We start from the raw sequence: 23,493 nt of genomic DNA, 5'->3' as shown, positions 1-23,493 counted from the left end.
CATCAACACAAGCCCTACTTTACAGAGATATATATAATGTTGGTCTAGTTGCTGACAATGGTGGGGGATGTTTTAATAGTCTCTTTCGATTCAATAGATTTAGTGTAGCAGCACTCATTGAACTGCCCTTGCTATCCACTCATGTTAATGAATGACCTGGAAAGCGGATACCTGGCGTTTGGGCTAGATATTAAAATTGTGTCAGACCTTTCCAACAATTACTTTTATTTCGATTCATCAAATAAGTTATAATAGATTTCATTGAGATAGACAACAATTGTTAATTCACAAAATTAATGATAATTTATTGTTATTTACAATATTTTTAAAATTACCAGATCAGTGCCTACTCTTACAAGAGAGAGTATATTTGTATTCAATTCGTTCAATTAATTGTTATAAACAACATGAAGCTAATAATAATCTCTCATTCAGTCGCCTTAATATCAATGTTTTTGATGTGTATCTCAGTGTGAGGGTGATCCTTCTTTTTCAGAAGGAGCGTCCTTCTGCTACATGGGATCGAAAAGCTTGATGCCAGGGTCCGCCTCATCCAGAAGATTGGGTTGATTTTTCTTCGATGGTGCTTCATCCTAGCAAGTCACGGATGAACGCTTTCCGTCTGAATAGCTGACCCATGTTGCAGCCATAAGCTAAACAATTCAACAAATTTGATTGATACCATTGTAAGGGAACTTTTGGTTGGTACAAAGAAGTCCATGTTTAGTAGAACGATGGCGTTCAATACACAAAAAGATATAATATGATTGTCATTGAAGTTTGTTTCAAATAAATATTTTCTTCAAGACGATGATGATCTCCTTAAGGACATCCAAAGAAATAAATGTCTTACTACTTTTAAAATAATTTACTGGGAAGTACAATAGTTTTAAAAGAGTTCATGGAAACTTATTAATCCAAATTGGACCACAAGCTAATATGACGAATCAGGATATGTGTTTGAATCATGAGTGAAGACGGTGTTTGATGTTTCATTATTCACCCTCTGGTTCTACATTTACATCTCCAAACCACCAATCTTGTTTTTGTTACGCTATTTCAAAAGTAAAGAGCATATTATAGGAGGATACTAACCGGGTTGGTGAGTTTCTTGAACATTTCCCTCTTCGCCTTATCAATTTTATTTCCTTTTCGTGTTTCTTCCAGCATTTTATCATCAAATTTTTGCAGATCTGTAAGATTAATGTCCGGAATCTGCTTCATAACCTAGAAAAACATGAACAGAAAAGAAAAACTACCTATAGCTATTGTGAATGACAATAAGAAGTATTTGTTGATATCCCTTCCAAGTTTAATCCCTCATAACAATCATTGATAAAATACTAGTAGTTCTGTGAACAGTAGACCTCACACAGTTTTCTCATCCACATTAAATTTGAAATAGACATCTTACAGACTAACGAATAGGCTTTTCCAGACATTTGTGTAATGCATGCAATGAATAATCCATTTGGTTATGAATAATTCTATAGTCTGGTTAATCCTATCTTCAGATTATATGATAGGCCTAGTATTATAGTGATATCGGAGTATGGAGGAAATTCCTTTTCCTTTCATATCAACCTTGAAATGAAAAATTTAAAAAACCTTGTGTATAAATCGACGCGCAGTTAAAAAAGGAATATTCCTGCCAAATCTCATAGAATTCTTTGGCCGCAAATGCGTTACTTACATACAGAAGAAAGTCCAAGTTGAAACTGAGTTTTAACTATGATCTGCAGATTGAAATTACAACCAAATCGCTTATTGAAAACTATTAGTTCTGTGAACAGTAGACCTCGCGCAGTTATAAATCACAGCCTCCTCTAATACTGTCCATCAGAGTAAATTATCTCCCGACTTCTCGTGTCGGCGAGATATTGGTGTGTAAACAACTAATGGCTGCTTGGGTTGTTGTACCGACAATGCTAATAATTTGTTGAAAACAACTATGCTATTATCATCAAAAGCTAAACGAGTTGAAATCACAGAAAAGTCGGGAAAAAATACTACGCTGTGAGTTATCAATTGCATGACTCATTGAATGCAAATTAATAACCCACTCGACAGCTGATTTATTATGAATTAATGTCGGGGCACATATAACCGCACCGAGCCCGCGCAGACGTACGACTGAGCTAAGCCCGCGACACGGTGATGGTGGTAGGAGAGAAGGAGAACACACATATCCGTTCGACAGCCGAGCGGCAGCAGTATCTCAGTTCTGTAGTGCTATTGTCTCAGTTCTGTGTGGTCTGATTTATGATTGTGTTAAACTATTGTTATAAAACTATTAAAGCTTGTTACATACGATTTAAATTTGTATTTTTCAATTTTAAACTGATTACCTGTATACACAGAAGAGAATCATAGTGCTGGTATATATTTCGGTACATAACAATACCACAATCAGTCATGTATCGGAATATATATCAGCAATAAAATTTTTATCTTCTACCTTATGTATCTAAACGTAATGAATTAGTATTAAATTAAAAATTTAAGACACAGTCACGGGTTCCTTCTTTTATACTTTTTGTTGTTTATTTTATAATTTATTATATTATGTCTATTATACCTTAGGCTTAACTTATTTGGTTCTACTTTTACTTTTGGTTTAAATTATTTTTTCGTTCAACCATATTTCTCATCACTTTGATCGTACAAAACTGGAAAATTCCGTACCTCTCCAATAAGTTTTTCACTGTCTATGTTAAACAAGCCCGCACCGTAACCGTCAACAAGTAAACTAAAATAGTCGGTGACGGCGCGGGCACGGCTCGGACAACAAACACGGTGACGGTGCTGACGCGGTGCGGTAGTATGTGTCCCTACACGTTTGAAAGCATTTGTTTTCTCACTCGGCCGTACCTCGGCGCGGGCTCGGTGTGGTTATATGTGTACCAGCCATAATTCTATAGTCTGATTTTTAAGGTAATATTGGCGTTCAAAGGACACTACTTTTCCTTTTGCATTAACCTTTAAATGCAAAATTTATTATATATAAGTCGACGCGAAGTTCAAAAAGGAACATATCTGTCAAATTTCATCAAAATCTATTGCTGCGTTTCGCCGTAAATGCTCGGCTTTTGAGGAATACATGAAGATGAAATGGTAATAGATCAGCGTTATTATTTCTTCGATTCTCCCTAATCATTTTATATTCTAAGAAGCAATCAAATTCTTCTTTCGTTAGGGCTACTCTCTAATAAAAATCCAGCATACAATTTTAAAAAAGGGCACTAAGATTTTCATTTTTATTTCTAAGGAGCAAATATATGATTTTTGAATCGAGACACATCTAGTAAGTTATACATAATAATGTGTTAGATTGGTCTCAAAATGTTTTATTTTCTTCAAAGTTTGGACTTTTATAGTTGTTTGTAATAAAAAATTGGCTCAATTCATTGTAATAGTTATTTGTATATCTAGAGTGAGAAGTTCTGTTTTTTCTCCTTGAGGGAAAAGTCTGAAGCCCGAGGCCAAGCCGAGGACAACAATTTTTCTGAGGGAGAAAAACATTTTTCACTCGTGATGTACACAACATTCTTCCTTCACCTTCATTTTTATAAAAACTGCAAATAAAATAATTTTTAAAAACTTACGTGACCAGTAAAATGTGTTACAACATAACTTAAAAATTAAACAGCTGTCTTGTAATCACGCAGTTCAAGGTCTATAAAATACAGGTCATGACACTATTGTTGTGAGCAGCCATTTTATGGGGTCCTAGTTCACAAATTTTCAAATTTATCAGCTGTTATCATTATGGATTAAACAACTTGATATTGTGCTATTTTGTAATATTGTTCAAGGGATATTGCTTGGCTTTGAATTGTAAAATAAATTGTTCCGACAGAACAATAATAAATTAGATTCCAACTAGGAACTGAATTGTTGATTTTTAGATTCAATTGATCGGGAACTTAAAACTCTTTTTGAAATTGGCATCGCATATTTCTGTCTTGTCCCAATGCCTTTTGAATAATAATCCTTGATTTACAAGAATAAGAACAGTTTTTAACTAGTAGTTCTGCGAACAGTAGACCTCGCTCATGAATAAAACTTTCAATCTAATGAGAAGGGCCAGTACAATAAGTACAGAATATTGTGAAGATTTAGCCATGTCATCTATTATTTTCTTCATTGAAAGTGCTAGAGACACTCTTTGAAGGGACACTGGACTTATCAAGGAGGTTCCTTTATATCAAATACATACTAATTTTACCTTGAAAAAGGCTAAGAAATTGTCAAAAAAACCACAGATTCATTGATACTAAGAAAGACCGGTTTCGGTCTTTATCAGAGTTTATTAGAGATTGATAATGGTGTAATCACCGAAACCGGTCTTTCTAAGTATCAATAAATATGTGGTTTTTTGATAATTTCTTAGTCTTTTCCATTCAATATGAATAATTACCACAATATCAACTTCTCAACTACACAAAAAGAAAAACAAAATTAACCTTTATACCTTTACATACAAATTTCTTTCTACAAATTCAAAATGTTTTTATTGCCGTGAACAAATAGATGTATTGACAAAGTCATCAGGTAAACATATACATTATACATACATTTCACGTAGGTCTCAAAACAGAGAAATACTATCACAGCCAACAGTCCCGCGTACTTAGTATCTTCACAGTTATATACAGTCATATTTCTAATTGGCAATAACAATATTATAATAGAGGTCAAATATTAACATGAAATATCAGCTGCCAACATCTCCTCAATCGAATAAAAAGCCCTATTTTTGAATAGTTTGGAAATTGCGTACCTGAACGATCTAGAGTTTTTATCACGGATACTTTCAGGCAGTTTATTAAATAATTTTATACCGATATATACATACATATTTTGTGTTTTGGAAAGTCGTACCCGTCCGGTATTTATTTGTTTACGCTCTCTTGTAAAGTGTTGATGTACATCGCATCTTAGATCGAATTGCCTCAGATTATCTTTGACAAATGTCAGAGCTTGCAGCATAAATATACAGGGCAGAGTCAATATGCCGTTTCTTTTAAAGAATGGCCTGCAGGAAACCATTCTACCAAGATTAAAAATGGTTCGCAGAGCTCTTTTCTGACACAAAAATACGTCACTGGCACCACTTGAATTGCCCCACAATAGGGTGCCATACTGTAAATGAGAGTGGAAAAGAGCAAAATATGCCATCAACGTTAAACCAGCACTAGTACACAATTTCAACCTCTTCAATAAAAATATTACTCTGGATAGGCGACTGCAAAGAGCTTCAGTGTGGGTACTCCAAGTGAGTTTGGAATCAAGGTTAATCCCTAGTAGTTTTACTGATCTTTTTTCACAATTTCTACTCAAACCAAACAATATAGATTCTGTTTTGCTCTCGTTCACCATAAGCTTATTTGCAGAGAACCAAATATTGGCTCTGTTGGTCATAAATGTTGTGATAATTTTATTTATTTCAGAAGACTTATTTGAACACAGAAGCGTCGTGTCGTCTGCATAGAGAACAGTTTTATAAGGGATGTATGAGGGAAGATCATTCATATATACTATAAACAGGAAAGGACCCAGTACAGAGCCCTGAGGGACTCCTCCTGAGACCTTCTTACAATCAGATTTCTGCTCACCCATTTTCACATACTGGAATCTGTCAGAGAGATATTACATGAAAAGTGACAACTCATTACCATTCAATCCATAGTAGTGCAGTTTTTCTATAAGTTGCTTGTGTGGGACAATATCAAAGGCTTTGCTAAGGTCCAAAAGCAGAGCACTAACCTCTTCACCATTTTCAAAGCCATCAATAATAAAAGACACAGCGCTTTCAACTGCTTTAGTAGTGTTCAAATTACGTCTGAAAGCAAACTGCGCCGACTGAAACAATCTATTCTGCTCAAAATATTTCTCAATTTGAATTTTTATTGCGCTTTCCATTATCTTGGATATGACAGGTACCAGAGAAATTGGCCTATAATTATTAATGTTGTTCTTATCTCCTTTTTTATATACTGGTACTGTCACAGTGACTTTCAAGCAATCCGGATACACCCCTACTCCAAGAGCCCAATTTATAAGGAATGTTAAAGGTTCTATGATGGCATCTATAATTTTCCTCAAAACAAAATTGGATAATCCAAAAACATCCTCTGCCCTGGAATTATTAAGTCTTGAAACAATCGTACAAATAACGTCTGGTTCAACCACACACCACACAAACGGCTGTTGATTTGTCTGAGGCTTCAACCCAGATGCAGATAGAATATCAATAGAACCAATATTGTTGCAACTATCACTCCTTAACCGAAATCATATTAGAAATTCCTGCGAAAAAATCATTAACTCTTTAGCAGATAAAAGTGGTTCAGATTGTAACTTATTCTTTGGCAGTCGCACTGTTTCATCATTTATAACCCTCCAGGATGCTTTGCACATATTATTAGATTTCAATATAAAATCATCATTTGCCTTTCTCTTAGCCAAATCTATTTGATCTCTATAGAGCTGTTTCAATCTTCTATGATTTTCTAATAGTTCAGGATTGGTCTTGCATTTCATATGGCTAAAATCTAATAGAGTTCTAATATTATTCAACTGAGGAGTGTACCAGTTCCTTGCACTGCTATTTTCTTGACCATTTTTATTGAGGCTGATTTTTCTAGTTTTAAGAGGACAACATCTTTTGAAATTATTAGACAGAACCTGCATAAAATTATTGAATGCTAAATTTACATTATCTGTACAGATTGTTGCAAACCAATCAACTTCATTCAAACAACGTTTTAACTTGTTTATACTGGTATCATTCAACACTCTATACTTATAGCTAGTTTTCGCAATTCCATCATCTACTTCTCCAGTGCTGAAGGGAGTCAGGCTAGAAATCGTCAACACTATCCCTAAGTGGTCAGATAGATGCGGTTGATTTGTAGCACATGTATACGTTGTAGGGTGAAGGTTTGAGATGTAGTTATCTAGACATGAATCTAATCTTGTGGGAAGTGAGTTGATACAAAAACAGTCATAAGACTTCAATGTGTTGAGAAAAGCTAATGTTTGTGAGCCCTTACCTCTAGGATCAATGTTAATGTCACCGGCAATTACAATCTTATATTTGCAGTATTTAGGAGTAACATCAATAAAATCTAAGAGTTGAGACAGCTTATCTGTGAAGACCTCAATTGATGTATGAGGGGACCGATAAACAGAAACTACTATCAATTTGATTGTATGTAAGGCTATCATAACTGCCTCGAATTGTTTGGGCTCACAGAAGGAGTCAATATTTAGTACAGTGAGAGGATACTTGAAAGACTCTCTAACATAAATAGCTGAACCTCCATAGGGAGTAGACCTACAAAAACTAGCTGCCACGGTAAAATCAGCAGGCTTATACAAATCTATCTCATCAAGTGTGCACCAATGTTCATTAACACAAAGTATATCACATGAAGTGTTATGATTAAAAACCTCTAAAGAGTTGAGTTTATTTTTTATAGATTGTATGTTAATGTGTGAAATCACCAGTGTTTGATTAGACTGTCCATCCTCCACCTTCACCGCCGAAACCTGAGTGTTGCCCGCTCCTAAGTATGGGGAGATTCCACTGTGTGAAGCTCGTTTCCCGGAAGTAATGCAGGAGAGATTGGTTGGGACTGCGGCCCAACTCCGACATCTTGGCTCAAAATCCCGCGGTCCAACAGCAACACTGGAGAATCAGGAGATTTATACTCTGGCACAGTCACAGGAGAGAGCAAATCTCCAAGCAGGTCCACTGGTGAGCCGCATAGAGAGGAATCATCTGTTTTGTCCTTAGAACCCTCATTTACCGTCCGAGATGAAGAGAAGTCATCAGTTAGAGAAATGAGCATTTCAACACACTCAGACACTGTGTCATCATCCTCGATTGTTCTGCAAATCTTCTCTGCTAGCCACCTCTTGCCCCAATTATTGAAGTGCATACCATGACGCGTGTGAAAGTTTCTATCAGCATTGCCTGCCTCCACAAGTACAACATTTTTATGCTCTCTGACAATAGATCTCATAGATTCATTTGTTTTTATTACTTCTTTATTAACGCATGACCAACTCACTAGATCATAACGATTAGGTATGTCAATCAGAATTATTTTATTGTTATTGAAATATTGCACTGTATCCTTAATACCCATCATAGCTTTTGCTGTCTCATTTTTTGCGACATCATTGGTGCCACAAAATATTAATAAAATATCATCATTTTCAATTTCTCTCACAATATTATCTCTATTCAGAACTGATTCAGTACCAGCACCAGGTTTAACAAAGCCTACGTATTCATATGGAGTTTTCAATTTATTATTTATATGCCACAACTGCAGTATTGGACTCCAATACAATAAATATCTTTTTAAAATAATTTATCCAATTAATTTGATAAATCAATTTAATAATTATAATAAGATGATTCAATTTAATAATTCTATCTAATCATAATAATTTATTTTATAATGATATATTATTAGAATAAGATAAAACAATTAGTATCATCTGCAAAAAAAATTGGTAGGAATGAGATTTGAACCTGGGGGTCCTACAGTGTGAGAAGCCACGGTCTAACCAACTTGGTCACCATGTGCTCCTAACAATAGATGCGAAAAAGTATTAAAATGAATTGCTGTATCTTCAAAGACACATCCTTTCTGGATTGAGGTTAGTTTAAGGTTTTTTTAAATAAAAAAAACCAGAGGTTTTATCAAAAATCGTTACACATACGTTTCTGTGCCTTGTTTCAAAGAACTTGCATACCAAATTCCATCCAAATCGGACAATAACTGCGACTGTAACTGCGGTACAAACAAACAAACAGACAAAAGCCGATCGAGTCGAAACTAAGACCTCAGCTTCGCTTCGGTCAATAATAAATAAATGAATAATTAAAGCATTTATTATTGAAATTTCATAATTAAAAAATTGAAAACCTGAATTCACATAATATTATCTGAACTAGAATATTGTTTTTAAAATGCATAATATTGTTATGAGCAAATTGAATTGGATTGGATTTTTAAATGTACCGCCATAAAGACACCATAAAATGGCTGCTCACAACAATAGTGTGTGTATTTTATAGTATTGTATTTTGACCTGTATTTTATAGACCTTGACGCAGTTCACCGCCGACAGCGCTATCTGTCGGCAGAAGTTGTAACAACAATGGCCGCCGACTCGACTACAATCTACAACACTATGATGAAGTTCCCGTTTCAAATTTGATTAGTTAATGAGAAATATTCGTTAGTTGGTATTTAGAATAACATGGAATATAACAAAAAAATTTATACATTTTTATAGTATACTGATATGAAGTTTGTAATATTTTTAGCATGAAACATATATATATATATTACATATTATTGATCAAATAATGTCTGGTTGAGGTATTGAATTTAGTAGGTGAAGCCCGAGGCTACTCTAAATGCTTCCTCATCTGAGCTTAGACCTTCTAACCTATTTAAAATGTAAGTTTTTAAAATAGAGATGCTTCCCATGTTATTTAAATGGAGTTACTTTCACGCTCTAGGGAGTTTTTCTGTTTTTTTTCCTACCGAGAGCGAAAAAGTGACACTTTTAGGACAAAGGGAGTAAAGTGACACTTAGGGAGTAAAGTAGGCTCTTTAGACAGTAGGTGGAGGAAAAAGTATTTTAAACTTTTAAATTTGTGGTTTTTGTTTGTTTTAGATTGTAAATTGTAGTGAAACTCGAAAATGTGAAAGTGACATATCCTAGCTACATAGACTGTTGTTCAATATAAGAATTTGGAACGTTTTGGGCTTTACGCTGTGGTATTTTTCTAGAAGTTTCTGCATGATATTGTGTGTGATTACCTCGATGATGTCGCTGTACTTGGGCCTGAGCATTTCGTAGAGCTGTGTGCCGAGCATGAGGAGCGAGCCGAGGTTGGCGTCATGCTGGCCGTGCGTCTGCAGCGCGTAGAGCGTGAGCGTGAGCGCTTGCCGGGCGAAGTGCGCGCTCGTCTGGCGCTCCTGCAGCAGAAAGCGCACCACTGGACCGACCAGTGTCACCGCCTTCAGGCTGGCTGTGCTGTCGTTCCACGCCACGCAACTGCAAGCCCACATGCACAATACGTCAATTCAATAAAAGATAATTGCTAGTTCTAAGGAATTTTCAAGCAAATGCTAGGAGTCAGTTGTAGTATCTTATTTCTATAGCTAGAACCAATAACTAGTTGCTAGTCACTAGATTTTAGTTTTTATTCAATCAACTATTAAATCTTATACTGAAATAAAATGAACTAATCTCATGTCAATTGATTTTTTTTTGTATGAAGATGTTTTCTAGAAGTATTTTATTGTAATATCAACTATTCGTTTGGGAATAAATTTTCTATTCAAATAAATTTGAGTTTAAAATGCATATCATTGAAAATTCAATGAATATAGAATTAAAGAATGATTAGAGCTTGATGTAGCCTGCGTTGAAATTGACGGTGTGGTGGATAAAGTAAAACCTTATCTTTACAACACAAAATATTTTTATTCAAGCAGAAATAATAAACAGTTCCGTCAGTTTTAATGCAATTGGAAACATTCTTGATTTCTCCTTCAAATGGCAAAAATAAAAAAAAATTCCTAAAGTTCAACATTAAATCTTCTTATAATAAATAATGAGAATAGTAGCAGTTTGGAAGACAGTAGGGGGTATTCACAATGTTGGTGTTAGCTGGCTAAGTCGAGCTATTCGCTAACTCCTGCTATTTGCTAAGTATGTGTTAACTCAAAGGTATAGTGGTAAGTTGAAAGAAATTACCAGACGAGATAGCAGATAGCGCAGGTTTGAGTCCGCTAACTCTAGCTAACTCTGTTAAAACGGCGGCCATATTTGGTTTGATCATATTTGGTAGCAAAAGTGAGGTTATAAACTTTGAGTTACACAAATTATCCGCTTGGACCGCTATTGCAGCTAATTTGCTCGTAACAAGATTATGCATTTTAAAAACAATATTCTAGTTCAGATAATATGTGAATTCAGGTCTTCAATTTTTTAATTATGAAATTTCAATAATAAATCCTTTAATTATTCATTTATTTATTATTAAAACTGTTCTTTTTCTTGTAAATCAAGGATTATGATTCAAAAGGCATTGGGACAAGACAGAAATATGCGAGGCCATTTCAAAGAGTTTTAAGTTCCCGATCAATTGAATCTAAAAATCAACAATTCAGCTCCTAGTTGGAATCTAATTTATTATTATTCTGTCGGAACTATTTATATTACAATTCAAAGCCAAGCAATATCCCTTGAACAATATTAAAAAATAACACATCACGTTGTTCAATCCATAGTGATAACAGCTGATAAATTTGAAAATTGGTGAACTAGGGCCCCATAAAATGGCTGCTCTCAACAATAGTCGCTAATAGCCAAGGTCTATAAAATACAGGTCACGACACTATTGTTGTGAGCAGTGTACCAAAATTAAATTCTTATTAGTTAACTATAATTTTATTTTCGTAATTTGAATAATTATTATCGAATTTTGTATATCTATATATTTTTATATCTAACTTATACAATATGATAATTTCCACTAAGTCTAACATACCCTAAAGCCGTGTCCACACTGAACAAATGTTCGACAAACATGTTTGTTGAAACAGTTAGGACAAATTTTATTATGTTTGACAAACAATATTTGCCCGTGGCCAGTGTTGACGCGTCACCAAACAAAATATTTGCAAGTGGGAAGAACAGGTTTTATGTTTTAACGCTGTTTTACAGTTGTCAACACTGAAAATGTTTGGAAAAACAGTAATTTTTTGTTTGACAAACAATGACTGTCCAAACCTTTTAAAATGTTTGTCCCTGAGCTCCTCAACAAACATGTATGTCGAACAAAATAGCACTCTACATGAATAAACTATAAATAAATGTAAAACTAAAATTATGCTAGATGAGTAGCGTAAAAATATTCATTCATTTATACGTGGATACAATAACAAATCATATAAATATGATTGGGAAGGAACAACAGGCTTGGCCCAAAACTATTCCATTCCCAAATTTTGATTACATGTCCAAAAAATAGGATTACTCCAATGCAATACAACTAAGCTCCACTCACCTGAGCAGATAGGACACGACAGGCTCGGATATGTGTGGACAGGTGAGCACGCGCATGCCCAGTTCGCCGATCACTTCCTGCGTGTGCGCGTGCAGCCGGGTGTTGAGTTCGTCGTCCATGGCCGGACTGCCCCCACTTGTCGTCGCCCCTCCTGCCCCCTCCGCTCCGCTTCCTCCCACCAGCGTCACCTTCATCACGTCCAGAAACTCCCGCGTGATCTGTCGGTTCAGCATGTCCTCTAGGCATTCCTGTCAAACACTCATTCTCAGTCAACTGCTATTTCATTTACTATCACTTTTAAATGTGCAAACCTCAGATTGTAGCATTATATTTATGCATGGTTAGAGCTGTCACGGCTAGAGCACATAACCTATAAATTCATTAGATTCGATGATTCATTAAATATGAATCAAAAAACAATATAGCGGCCAACACATCTAATTCATCTGTCGCCATAACGTTCATACAACATAAGAATCCAATGAGTCATCGAATCAAATCAATTTATAGGTTATGTGCTCTAGCCGCCACTGCTGTAACGACGCGTCTCGGGCGGCTTATAGCAGCGCGCGTATTGACACGCCTGCTTATAGCTGCGCGTCTCGACACGCTTAAGGAATTGCATCTTTATTATTATGGAGTTCAGTGTTGCCAGATTTCACAGAATCCAGAGAGTCTGTGAGCTAATTATGTGAGAAAAAGTGTGGAAAAGAGAACATAGGCATTTTTATTCAATCAGCATAAAAACGACAACAGTGTGCTCCTATTGTTATATTGGAATAGCATTGGCCATAAAGCCCCGTATTTCAATCAAGTTTTGAATCGCCAATTTCAATAAAGACGAAGAATAATCTGTTTTTTTCAAAGAGAGAGTAATGTCTAGTTTAAAATAACACATCAATAATTTTAATATCATCATGATTTTTTTATTACTTTTACCTTTTTCACTTATAAAATAATTGAGGAATTTCTACCTGTGCGTCAGCGTTTTCATCATCGATTCCTCCTGCTTCCAATAGATCAGTCATGTGCTGCCATTTTCTATTCAGTCTATTTAGAACTGAAATAGAAAACGTATAAAATAAATGTTTAATCACAGTTAGAACAAGTCTACATTAGAAACATACAGTATCTCTTAGTCTGATCAGTTTGATAGTGAAGGTGTTGAAATTCTTCCTCTAGAAACACCTCTTATCGGATTTCAAGTACTAAATAATAATTAGATATTGTTGTGATGTAGAATTTCCAGGTTAATTCAAAGTAATATTGAAGTTGAAATACTATTTTCAAATTGAGACGAGACATCAGTGCACATAACAATATTGATAATATCCATTGATTTACAAAAAACATAACAGACTTATATAACCTTAGTTATCAGCAAGCAAGCAGATCATGATGGGTGTCTAGTATTTCAAATGTGCAAGTATTTCAACTTTTCGTTAATTTTGTTCACTATTTAAAATTATCAAAACATTTCGAATAATATTAAAATATTGTCATTTAAAGCCAAACCCGAACTTCCCTAACCTTCCCTTCTACCTTTAAAACATAATTAAACATTAGGTTATGTTCTATACACAAGACAATTTGAGAACTGGGAGATATGAGGAGCTCCCATCATGATTAAATATTCAAAAATGATAACTTTGAAATGTTTCAATGCATTATTCAAATTATACGAGCTAGAAACTATAATAATAGGGGTATTCACAATGTTGTTTTAGCCAGCTAAAGTGCTATTTGATAACTCTGGATTGTGAACGCCCCATCTAGAATCATCTCCTATTAGCTAACCGCAGTAGCGATCCAAGCGGATAATTTGTGTAACTTGAAGTTAGTTTGAAACTTAGACCAGTTATAGAATAGACACGCTGGGAAGTCTAGCCTCTGAAGCCAACATCTACTGCTATATCGCCCTATCGTGACGTCATAATCGCATAGAAAACTTTTAGATTGTGTCTATTTCAGATGAAAGTAAATTATTATTCATAAGAATGGTGAACTCCCGCTGCGCTCCCACTGAAATAGACGCAATCTGCTATGGAAAACAATGTAAACAAACTCTACAGAAAAGTTTTCTATCCGATGCTGACGTCACGATGTAGCGATATGGCAGTAGATGTTGGCTTCATCGACTTTCAGTATGAATATAGAATGGGGCGTGTCTATTCTATAACAGGTCTAAGGTTTGGAAAAGTAAGATTATAAACATATGGCTGCCGTTTTAAAAGAGGTAGCTAGAGTTAGCGGACTCAAACTTGCGCTATCTGCTATCTCGTCTGTTAATTTTTTTCTAACGTACCACTAGCCTATAGCATTGAGTTAACACAGACTTAGCAAATAGCTGGAGATAGCGAATAGCTCGACTTAGCCAGCTAACTCCAACATTGTGAATACCCCTAGTATATTATTATTAAATACTCCAAAAAATTGTTATCAAATAAATAATATCCATAAGTGATGAATAACTGAATTCATTGGCATGAGTAAAGAATTGAATCTCAAATGTTGACAGGCCATAATATTACTTCATCTAAAAATTAGACTTTCCATGGTCAAGAGCTATAAATGATATACTCCGTTAAAACGCCAACTAATAAAATGATCAATCTTTAAAAAACGAATGCTGTCATCTTGTTATAATATACTAGCTGGCCCGGCGAGCTTCGTACCGCCAAATAGTTAATGCATCTCATGAAAAACTTTAGCTGGATGCACACCTGAGGAGGCGCGATGTAGAATTTTGCATCCAGGTGCTTCTTGCTTATTGGTTTGAATGGAAGAACTCACACACAGTGAATTGGGTATGGCGTGGAACAGTGTGATAAGGCAATCTCCATAAGATTAACACTTTGTATCATCAAGCCGCGCCTCCTCAGGTGTGCTTAATCTTCTTAGCTTAGCTTCTTAGCTAAGTCTCCTTAGCTTAATCTGATGCATATCTTTTTTATGAAAATTATCCAACAATCAGTATTTACATTTATGTCTCCTTTGTGCTTAGTTATATATTCATTTAATAATTTACTAAAAATCAATTAATTCTAAACACCGAAGACAGCACAATATTATTCGAAACAGAGCAATGTTTTTAGAGCATGTAAGTCTTTAACCCGAGGCCGCACTGCTGGATGGTTACACATAGAACAATCATTTTGTTTTTAGTCGGGGCGTTTAGAATAAAATACATTATGGAGCGGTTATGGAGAAGCACACACTCTTATCTACTATCTACCGACAGCTGTTTTATGACGCAATGATTATAACAGCTGATTTTTATTTCTGTGTGTGGCCTTGTCTTGTCTACTATCTACCGACGGCTGTTGGATGACGCCTTAGACCAGTTATACAATAGACACGGCCAATTGTATATTCATAATGAAAGTCGATGAAGTCAACATCTACTGCCATATCCACCCATCTTGACGTCACAACAGTGACGTCACGCATCGTATAGAAATTATAGAAAACTTTTTTGAGTTTGTTGTGTAAGTGTTTGTGGTGTTTAACATTGTTGTTAAACATAGCTTGTTTTCCATAGCAGATTGTTATTTATTTATGTAATTATTATTTATAAAAATGGTAATCTCCTGCGCAGCATATAATTCCACTGACATTTTTAGAAAAAAAAGTGGAATATCTTTGCATGCGTAAGTTAAAATTTATACACATAAATATTGTAAGTTGTAACTGTAATAATTATTATCCCTGGTTATGATGTAAGTGAACTCACTCATTGCAGCATGACAATAAATTAGTTTTGTAGGCTACCGTACCTTATTATTTTCAAAACACATTAATACTTTGAAGCCGATATCACATAACACATTATAACTTAACCGATATCGTTTTTGCCCGTAGCTAGAAATAACCTAAAAACACCATGAATCTGAAATAGACACAATCTGAAAGTTTTCCATACGATGTATGACGTCACTATTGTGACGTCAAGATGGGTGGATTTGGCAGTAGATGTTGACATCAGAGGCTGGAATTCCCAGCGTGTCTATTCTGTAACTGGTCTAAGGATGACGCAATGATTATAACAGCTGATTTTTATTTCTGTGTGTGGCCTTGTCTTGTCTACTATCTACCGACGCATGTTGTATGACGCAATGATTATAACAGCTGATTTTTATTTGTGTGTGTGGCCAGCTCACAAAAATCTTCACCCATAAGGATTGCATGTAAGCGTTGGTCCTGAACATAATGAACACAACTAAAAAAAACATCAAATTCGGTGCACACATAAAAAAGTTACTGAATGTCAAAATTTGAGGCTCGATTTTTATTTATATAGATTTGAATAGTGATACTTACTAAAGGGGGTGAATTGAGCAAGCACGGGAAGCAGAACAGAGTCGTAGAAGTCGACTGGACAGAACATTATAAACGGTTTAAGGAACACTCGGATTATTGGTCGCAGACGGAAATCTGATATAAACTGAAACACAAATAATAAAAGCTTATTATAATACGAGTAGCCTACATTTTTAAAAAAACTTCATTTTCACTTGAAAAATCGTGAGACTGCTATTATTAATTTTTTCTGGAAACCGCACAATTGATTCATAAATCACACTCTATCTTTCAAAATAATACAATAATGTATCTTATTATCATAATAATTTCTAAGTCATAAAATAACATACTAACAAATACTTAGATGCATTACATCGACGTCAATGAAAGAAAGAACTGTAGTGATTTCATGACGATTTCGGGTTTGAAAAAACTCAATATCTTCAATTCAAAATCTCAAAATCGTCCAAATACCGATCTTAAAAAACATGATGTACTGTAGCAGTAATTGCATATTATTCTCCAACAAAGTACGAAATTATATATCCCTTAGAAATTTCAACTGCTAGTCGGTAAAATGTAAGTACAAGACAATTTAATTTCAATTTATTATATGTTTGTATACCAACCACAGATGCTGGGCTGACATCTCTGTGGATACATTAATTATGTATTGTTTTGTAAATAAATTTGAATTTGAATAGGTAAATAACTGACGGTGGCAACATTGCATTATGCTTTCTTGTCTATTTCTTTGATCTTGAGTCTTCTAGAGTCTTCAATATCAGAATTTTAATTCATTGACCTCTTTACCTCTACAAATGATTTTAACAATATATCAGGACAATGAAATCTTGTTACTCCCTTTAGTCCAGTCAATATAGACATAAAAAAGGGTATGTGCTTGCAATTTATATTGTAGTTCTGATTTCTCAATAATTATATTATTTGGGTACATAAGAGAAGTCCAGAACCAATTTCTTCATGCAAAATTTCCTTGTGCTAGATACAGAGTGGCCCAAAAACCTCGTATTTTCGGCTCATTTTCCAGTTTCCAGCTATTTCTTCTGCCAAATCTCGTAATCGGACAGAAAAATTTGCTTTCACCTTTTTTATAGAATACGAAATTCTGAATAAAATGAGATCATTCGGAACTCTCTATCTCCAATGAGTACTGGGTTATGATTTTTCATAAATGAGTGGAATTTGAAGAAAAAATAAATTTTGATGAATTTTAGTTTTTGATCAACAATATCTTCCGATCGTTAGCATTTAGATGTAAAATTCAAAATCCCCCTGGGCGTATTTTTGTGCTCTACAATCTGAGATCAGATAGAGCGCTCTATATCATATAGATTTCCAGGTACACCTGACAACAATGCTCCTTGTATTATGAAAAACACCTAATTTCCAGCTTCAACCATCATCACCAACTACATAGTATTCACATTGATATTTCGCACAATGACATAAGTTCATAAGATTATGTTCTATGAGAATCACCCGATAGATGCACTTCATTTCAGTATTTCCTAGTGGAGAGACGCGCTTAAGGACACCTCAAGGATAAAAATTTTAAACACTTATAACTTCTGGAACAATGCTCAGATTTAATCATGCTGCACTTCATTCTTCTCGGCTCGTCAATCATTACTTGATCTTCAAATGTACAATATAATTTTCTCTTTCACCTGCTGTAAACGATTTATGAAAAAATATTTTCGTAGAGTGAGATTTGATTGTTGAAAAAAATCCTGAAATTGTAGATATTTTCATCATATTAACGGTTTTGGCAGTACTATGATAGGGAAAAGTGATTCAAGATGGATTTTACACAACTGAGCTCGTAGAGGATGAATTTATCTACAATTTGGTATCAATCGAGAGTTTCTATGATGTATCAGACTCGTTTTAGAAACTCTTGATCAACAGTAAAATCACGGAAAAAATATAAAAACTGAAATCGCCATTTTTGAAATCTTCTGTAACTTTCGAATGGTATTGGAATTAAAAGTATTATTTATTGGAGTGGGTAGAGGGGGGCAATTTTCACATCCTCACTAGATTTGGAAATTTTATCAGAAGCATTTCAAAATACATGCAGCTTTGAATATATAAATTGGTCATTTTTTTGTGTATTGGAATATATGGGCTTTAGTACACTCAACAATACATTTTCCACTTTTCGACAAAATTTGACTTATGATGCATGTTTTTGGACCGCCTTGACGAGCCAAGAAGAATGAAGTGCAGCATGATTAAATCTGAGCATTGTGTCAGAAGTTATAAGTGTTTAAAATTTTTATCCTTGAGGTGTCCTTAAGCGCGTCTCTCCACTAGGAAATACTGAAATGAAGTGCATCTATCGGGTGATTCTCATAGAACATAATCTTATGAACTTATGTCATTGTGCGAAATATCAATGTGAATACTATGTAGTTGGTGATGATGGTTGAAGCTGGAAATTAGGTGTTTTTCATAATACAAGGAGCATTGTTGTCAGGTGTACCTGGAAATCTATGATATAGAGCGCTTACCTGATCTCAGATTGTAGAGCACAAAAATACGCCCAGGGGGATTTTGAATTATACATCTAAATGCTAACGATCGGAAGATATTGTTGATCAAAAACTAAAATTCATCAAAATTTATTTTTTCTTCAAATTCCACTCATTTATGGAAAATCATAACTCAGTACTCATTGGAGATAGAGAGTTCCGAATGATCTCATTTTATTCAGAATTTCGTATTCTAGAAAAAAGGTGAAAGCAAATTTTTCTGTCCGATTACGAGATTTGGCAGAAGAAATAGCTGGAAACTGGAAAATGAGCCGAAAATACGAGGTTTTTGGGCCACCCTGTATCTAGCACAAGGAAATTTTGCATGAAGAAATTGGTTCTGGTCCTCTCTCATGTACCCAAATAATACTGTGCGTTCGGAAAGTCCCTGTGCACCAAGTAACATGACGGGAATAGTTTCACGGTTAGGTTGGTAGCGCTGTGCAAAACAAACAGTGTATCGCAACAGACCACACACGATTGACGAACTTAAAGCCGCAATAACGGCATACATTAGCGAAATCACTGTTCTTCAGCTGCGTAAGGTGTTTGCAAACAAAATGAAACGAGTGCAATGCTGTATTGATGTCAACGGAGGTCATTCCGAACACCTTTTATAAACAATGTAATCATGTATTAAGGTATGGTTTAAAAAAGTTATTAAGGTATTGATTTTTTTTTTTTTTTTTGAAATGCTTAGTCATTTCTTTATACATATTTTCATTTTTCCCTAGTCACAATTCCACTGCACAGCGACTTCCCGAACGCACTGTATATTAAAAAATCAGAACTACAATATAAATTGCATGCACCAATGTGTATAGTGACTGGACTACTTACTATTGAGAAAAATTGACTTTTGCGTATTAGCAACACAAAAACATCCATCTATCGAAATTCTTCAGCAAGAAGACTTGAAAATGGATTGTGTCAGCCAATAGCCGTTTTTACACTTACAAATTCATCGAGGGCACGGCAAGACATGACAGGACAGGAAGCTCTCCGATTGGTTGAGTATTGAAAATCGTCCAATCGGAGAGCTTCCTTTCGTGTCGGGTCGTTAACTGTGAAAACGGCCAAAACAGACTTTAATATTGGATGCATCAAATGTACAGGTTGTCCCACGAAATGTGTAACAGGCGAGACCATAAATTCTACATGATTTTCTTATATCAACCTTACTTTTCGAGATAGAAGATCGACTTTTCAATATTTTAAAATAGCATAGCTACAACTAGAAAACTATCAGTCAAAATAAAATTTTAAGAATATGGTTGGGAAGAAGAAGAAATTTCCAATAAGATAAAGATGTGTTCCTTTGTTGACGTTTTTGACCTTTTTATGAGCGCTCAAAGTTGAAGAATGTACATTTGTCGAGTTCAAATCCTAATTTCTAACAGTTTGAACGCTCATAAAATGTTTCAAAACGTCAAACAAAGGAATACATTATATGAATATTGTTTGAAACTTTTTCCTCTTTCCAACCATATCATTAGAATTAGATTTTGACAGATAGTTTTAAAGTTATTGACATTTTTCGAAAAATCTATATATGTCGAAAACTAAGTTTGATATAAGAAAATTTTACTGGCAATTTTTTGTTGCAAATTTCGTTATAATCTATGATATTTAGCTGTTACACCTTTCTTGGGACTCTCAAACACAGATTGGATTGGTGATTTACTCACATCTAAATTGGAGAATACAGTGTTGAGTAGGGTGGTGGCCAGATTGGGCAGCTGGTAGAGGTCGCGGCCGATCGACTGGAAGGCGGCTCCCAGCACGTGATAGGAGGTGTCATGAACGGCTGTCATGAAGTTCTGAATGCGGTGGATGGGCGTCTTTGGCGGCTGCGTCCAGTCCAGGCAGTCCGCAGCCGACTGCGACTGCGTCGTTATGCCAAGCAGGTTGTTGCGGTCCACTTCCAGCATGTCGTATGCGCTCTTGTAGCCCTGCAAACCCATAACTTTCATAATTCATGTACATCTATTAAAATACAAAATCAGTAGGTTTTTCTTCAATTTATTTATTCCCTATTCGATGATACAAACATTTTGGAATAATAGTAACAAAAATACAGAGAATGAATATTCTTCACATGAGCTTTGGTAACTGTGTGCGAAAAAGAGTCTGAATCGATTTATTAGAGTTCATGTACTAGTGAGTTGAAAAAATACAAGATTAGAGTTGTTTTAAATGTAAATTCACCTCAAATTTTCACAAGAATAGTTGGTTACGGCAAAATCGTGTTGTATAAAGGTTAGGGCCAAAAAACAGTGGATCAGTGAAGGTAAAGGATAACGGAGAAGGCAGCTGAGAGTGTTGAAAAGTATTGAAATGTGTCGGAGCATAATGGAGTGGCGAAGGTAGAGTAAAGGTAGAAGGAAACAAAGACATTCAGTTATAGTATATGCATTATTTTCAGCACTCTCAGTTACCTTCTCTAATAGCTCTACCTTTGAGGCTCCACTATGTTACTATACAACCTTTAGGGCTGTGTTTGCTCAGTCAAAGCTTAAACTGAATTTAATCAGCTGGTGGCTTAATCTCAAAATGAGCCACATTATAACAAACGAGACTTGATATGGAATTAATCCAGTTTAAAATGAAATTTAGTTTAAACTGAAACTGTGCAAACGGCATTTATACGTTTAAATGACTGCCTTTACTGTATACAAAGTGTCCTTTTCTAAGAGAGAGAAAAAAACAAAGGGCCACCTGGATGTTTTTGATAGCACAGATCAATGGTGATGGCCAATAATGATTGCTCATTTATCACTACACTACCTGACCACAGTCCAAGCACGCTCACGCCCATTTTCCATTCTTAAATATTTGTCAAGAAGCATTTTTCTGGAGAACATTATTATTATCATTCAGTTTTACTCCATTTTGTGAAAAAGTATTTTTGTAAGGAACATCAGATCAGATAATCACAAAAAATCCCAATGAACCCAATTTAAGAAAAGTAATTAATGAAACTCCGAAGTACCTCGGATAATAGTGCGAGAGCCGGAGGCGTCCACAACGAGTTGAAGCATTGGATTAGGGTGAGCAGTCCGGGAAAGAGGGGCAAGAAGTGTGGTGTTGCCGGATTCCTGTAGATGGGATTCCAGGCCTCGGTGCGGGCCACCACGAATCCCCCCCTCTGCGCTCGGTCCGGGTCATCCGGCCACACGCACCGCTTCACCACCGCTTGCAGCACGTTCACGCAGCAGATTATCTGAAATTGAACAATCCAACTCCATTATTTCTAGTCAATTGTTATACTCTTCAGTAGATTGGAGTGGTAAAATTATGTTTTTTCAAAATGTTTTCCAGACTTTGTTCTACGAAAATTAATACATTTTTTTAAAGAGATTTGTTATATTCTTCAGGAGGGATATTATAGTTCTCATGTTTTGTTTCAAGTGTTTCCCAAACTTCGTTCTGTTCACCATCTCAAAATCCTTTTTAGTTTGCTTCTCTAAAAGATTTCTATATCTTTACATCTTATATAAATATATTTTCCCCTATAATCCTATTTTTCATTATAATACAGTAAAATACGGAAACTGGTATCTAGAAACCAGAAACTGGAAACTATTGATATCTGGTACTGGAAACTGGTATCATCAGTTTCCATATCTTTAGTTCTTATATGAATATGATATTCTTCCCCTATAATCCTATTTCACCCCTTCCTTTAGTTTCTTTTGAAAGGTTTCCAGACTTTCATACCTTCAACTTGAACCATTTTATGAATTCGTAATAAACTAACAATAATGTGATTAATACATCTTTATCACTTTGCAGCAGTAGCCTACATAACGTTCTTTAGCAGCCTGCACACAACAACAATAGAAGAATAAACTAGCTGCGGCGGAACGCGGAATTGGAAATGTCGCAACTCAAATGTACATGACGTTTCCAATTCCGTGTTCCCGCGACAGCGAGAGGGAGCTACTATTGTCCCCCCCCCCGTATGCAGCGTGCTTCATCTAAATGACAAGTTTGATACAATACGATTTATTTAACCTTTATAAAAACATCAATTTTGCCACTCAATGCAGACACATTTAAGTGAATCCGACCAACCTGCGCCCGGTTTTGTCCGTAGATGTCTTCGGCGGACGGCTCGACCGGTGGCTTGTCGAGTCCGACGAACGACATGAACTGCTGAGGACTGCAAAATGCCTCCTTGGCCATCGATATCCACTGACCGCTCACTGGTCGCAGCACCTCGCCCACAAAGTTGCTCTCTCTGTCGTACTCACAGAAGTGATTGCTGATCAGCAACAACGCTTCCTATTCGTTCAAACAAATGTGAAAATCTATTTTTTGAAACAGGGTAAGCAGAGTAGTGATCTTCAAATGGTTATGGTTTTTAATAATTTAACTACCTCAATTATAAATAATAATAAGTTCTGTGAATGCCAATGATTTGCATTCAGAGGAGTTAGTTGATTTACAAATACTTATACATAATTTATCATAATACACATATAAAAAAGGTTACTAATAATAAATTTAGTCCTAAAT

At 35.3% G+C, this 23,493-nt stretch overlaps 1 protein-coding gene across 1 annotated transcript in view; it reads right to left on the bottom strand.

The window, feature by feature from the left end:
- Nucleotides 1-1,062: 1,062 nt before the first annotated feature.
- The window catches only part of LOC111054352 (exportin-5), a 37,029-nt gene continuing 14,598 nt past the window's right edge, over nucleotides 1,063-23,493 (bottom strand). Inside the window, exons 8-15 of the mRNA XM_039424100.1 lie at nucleotides 23,050-23,259; nucleotides 21,965-22,195; nucleotides 20,661-20,924; nucleotides 16,433-16,556; nucleotides 13,087-13,172; nucleotides 12,113-12,360; nucleotides 9,855-10,092; nucleotides 1,063-1,227 (exon numbers count right to left, since the gene is read on the bottom strand). Of these exons, the coding sequence (XP_039280034.1) occupies nucleotides 1,078-1,227; nucleotides 9,855-10,092; nucleotides 12,113-12,360; nucleotides 13,087-13,172; nucleotides 16,433-16,556; nucleotides 20,661-20,924; nucleotides 21,965-22,195; nucleotides 23,050-23,259 (1,551 nt within the window). The 3' untranslated portion in view covers nucleotides 1,063-1,077. The remainder of the gene's footprint in view (nucleotides 1,228-9,854; nucleotides 10,093-12,112; nucleotides 12,361-13,086; nucleotides 13,173-16,432; nucleotides 16,557-20,660; nucleotides 20,925-21,964; nucleotides 22,196-23,049; nucleotides 23,260-23,493) is intronic.

The sequence above is a fragment of the Nilaparvata lugens genome, chromosome 3 (genome assembly GCF_014356525.2).
Source record: "Nilaparvata lugens isolate BPH chromosome 3, ASM1435652v1, whole genome shotgun sequence".
Taxonomy (NCBI): Eukaryota; Metazoa; Arthropoda; class Insecta; order Hemiptera; family Delphacidae; genus Nilaparvata; species Nilaparvata lugens.
Note: the sequence above shows the minus strand (reverse complement) of the source record. Positions and strands in the feature narration are given on the sequence as shown.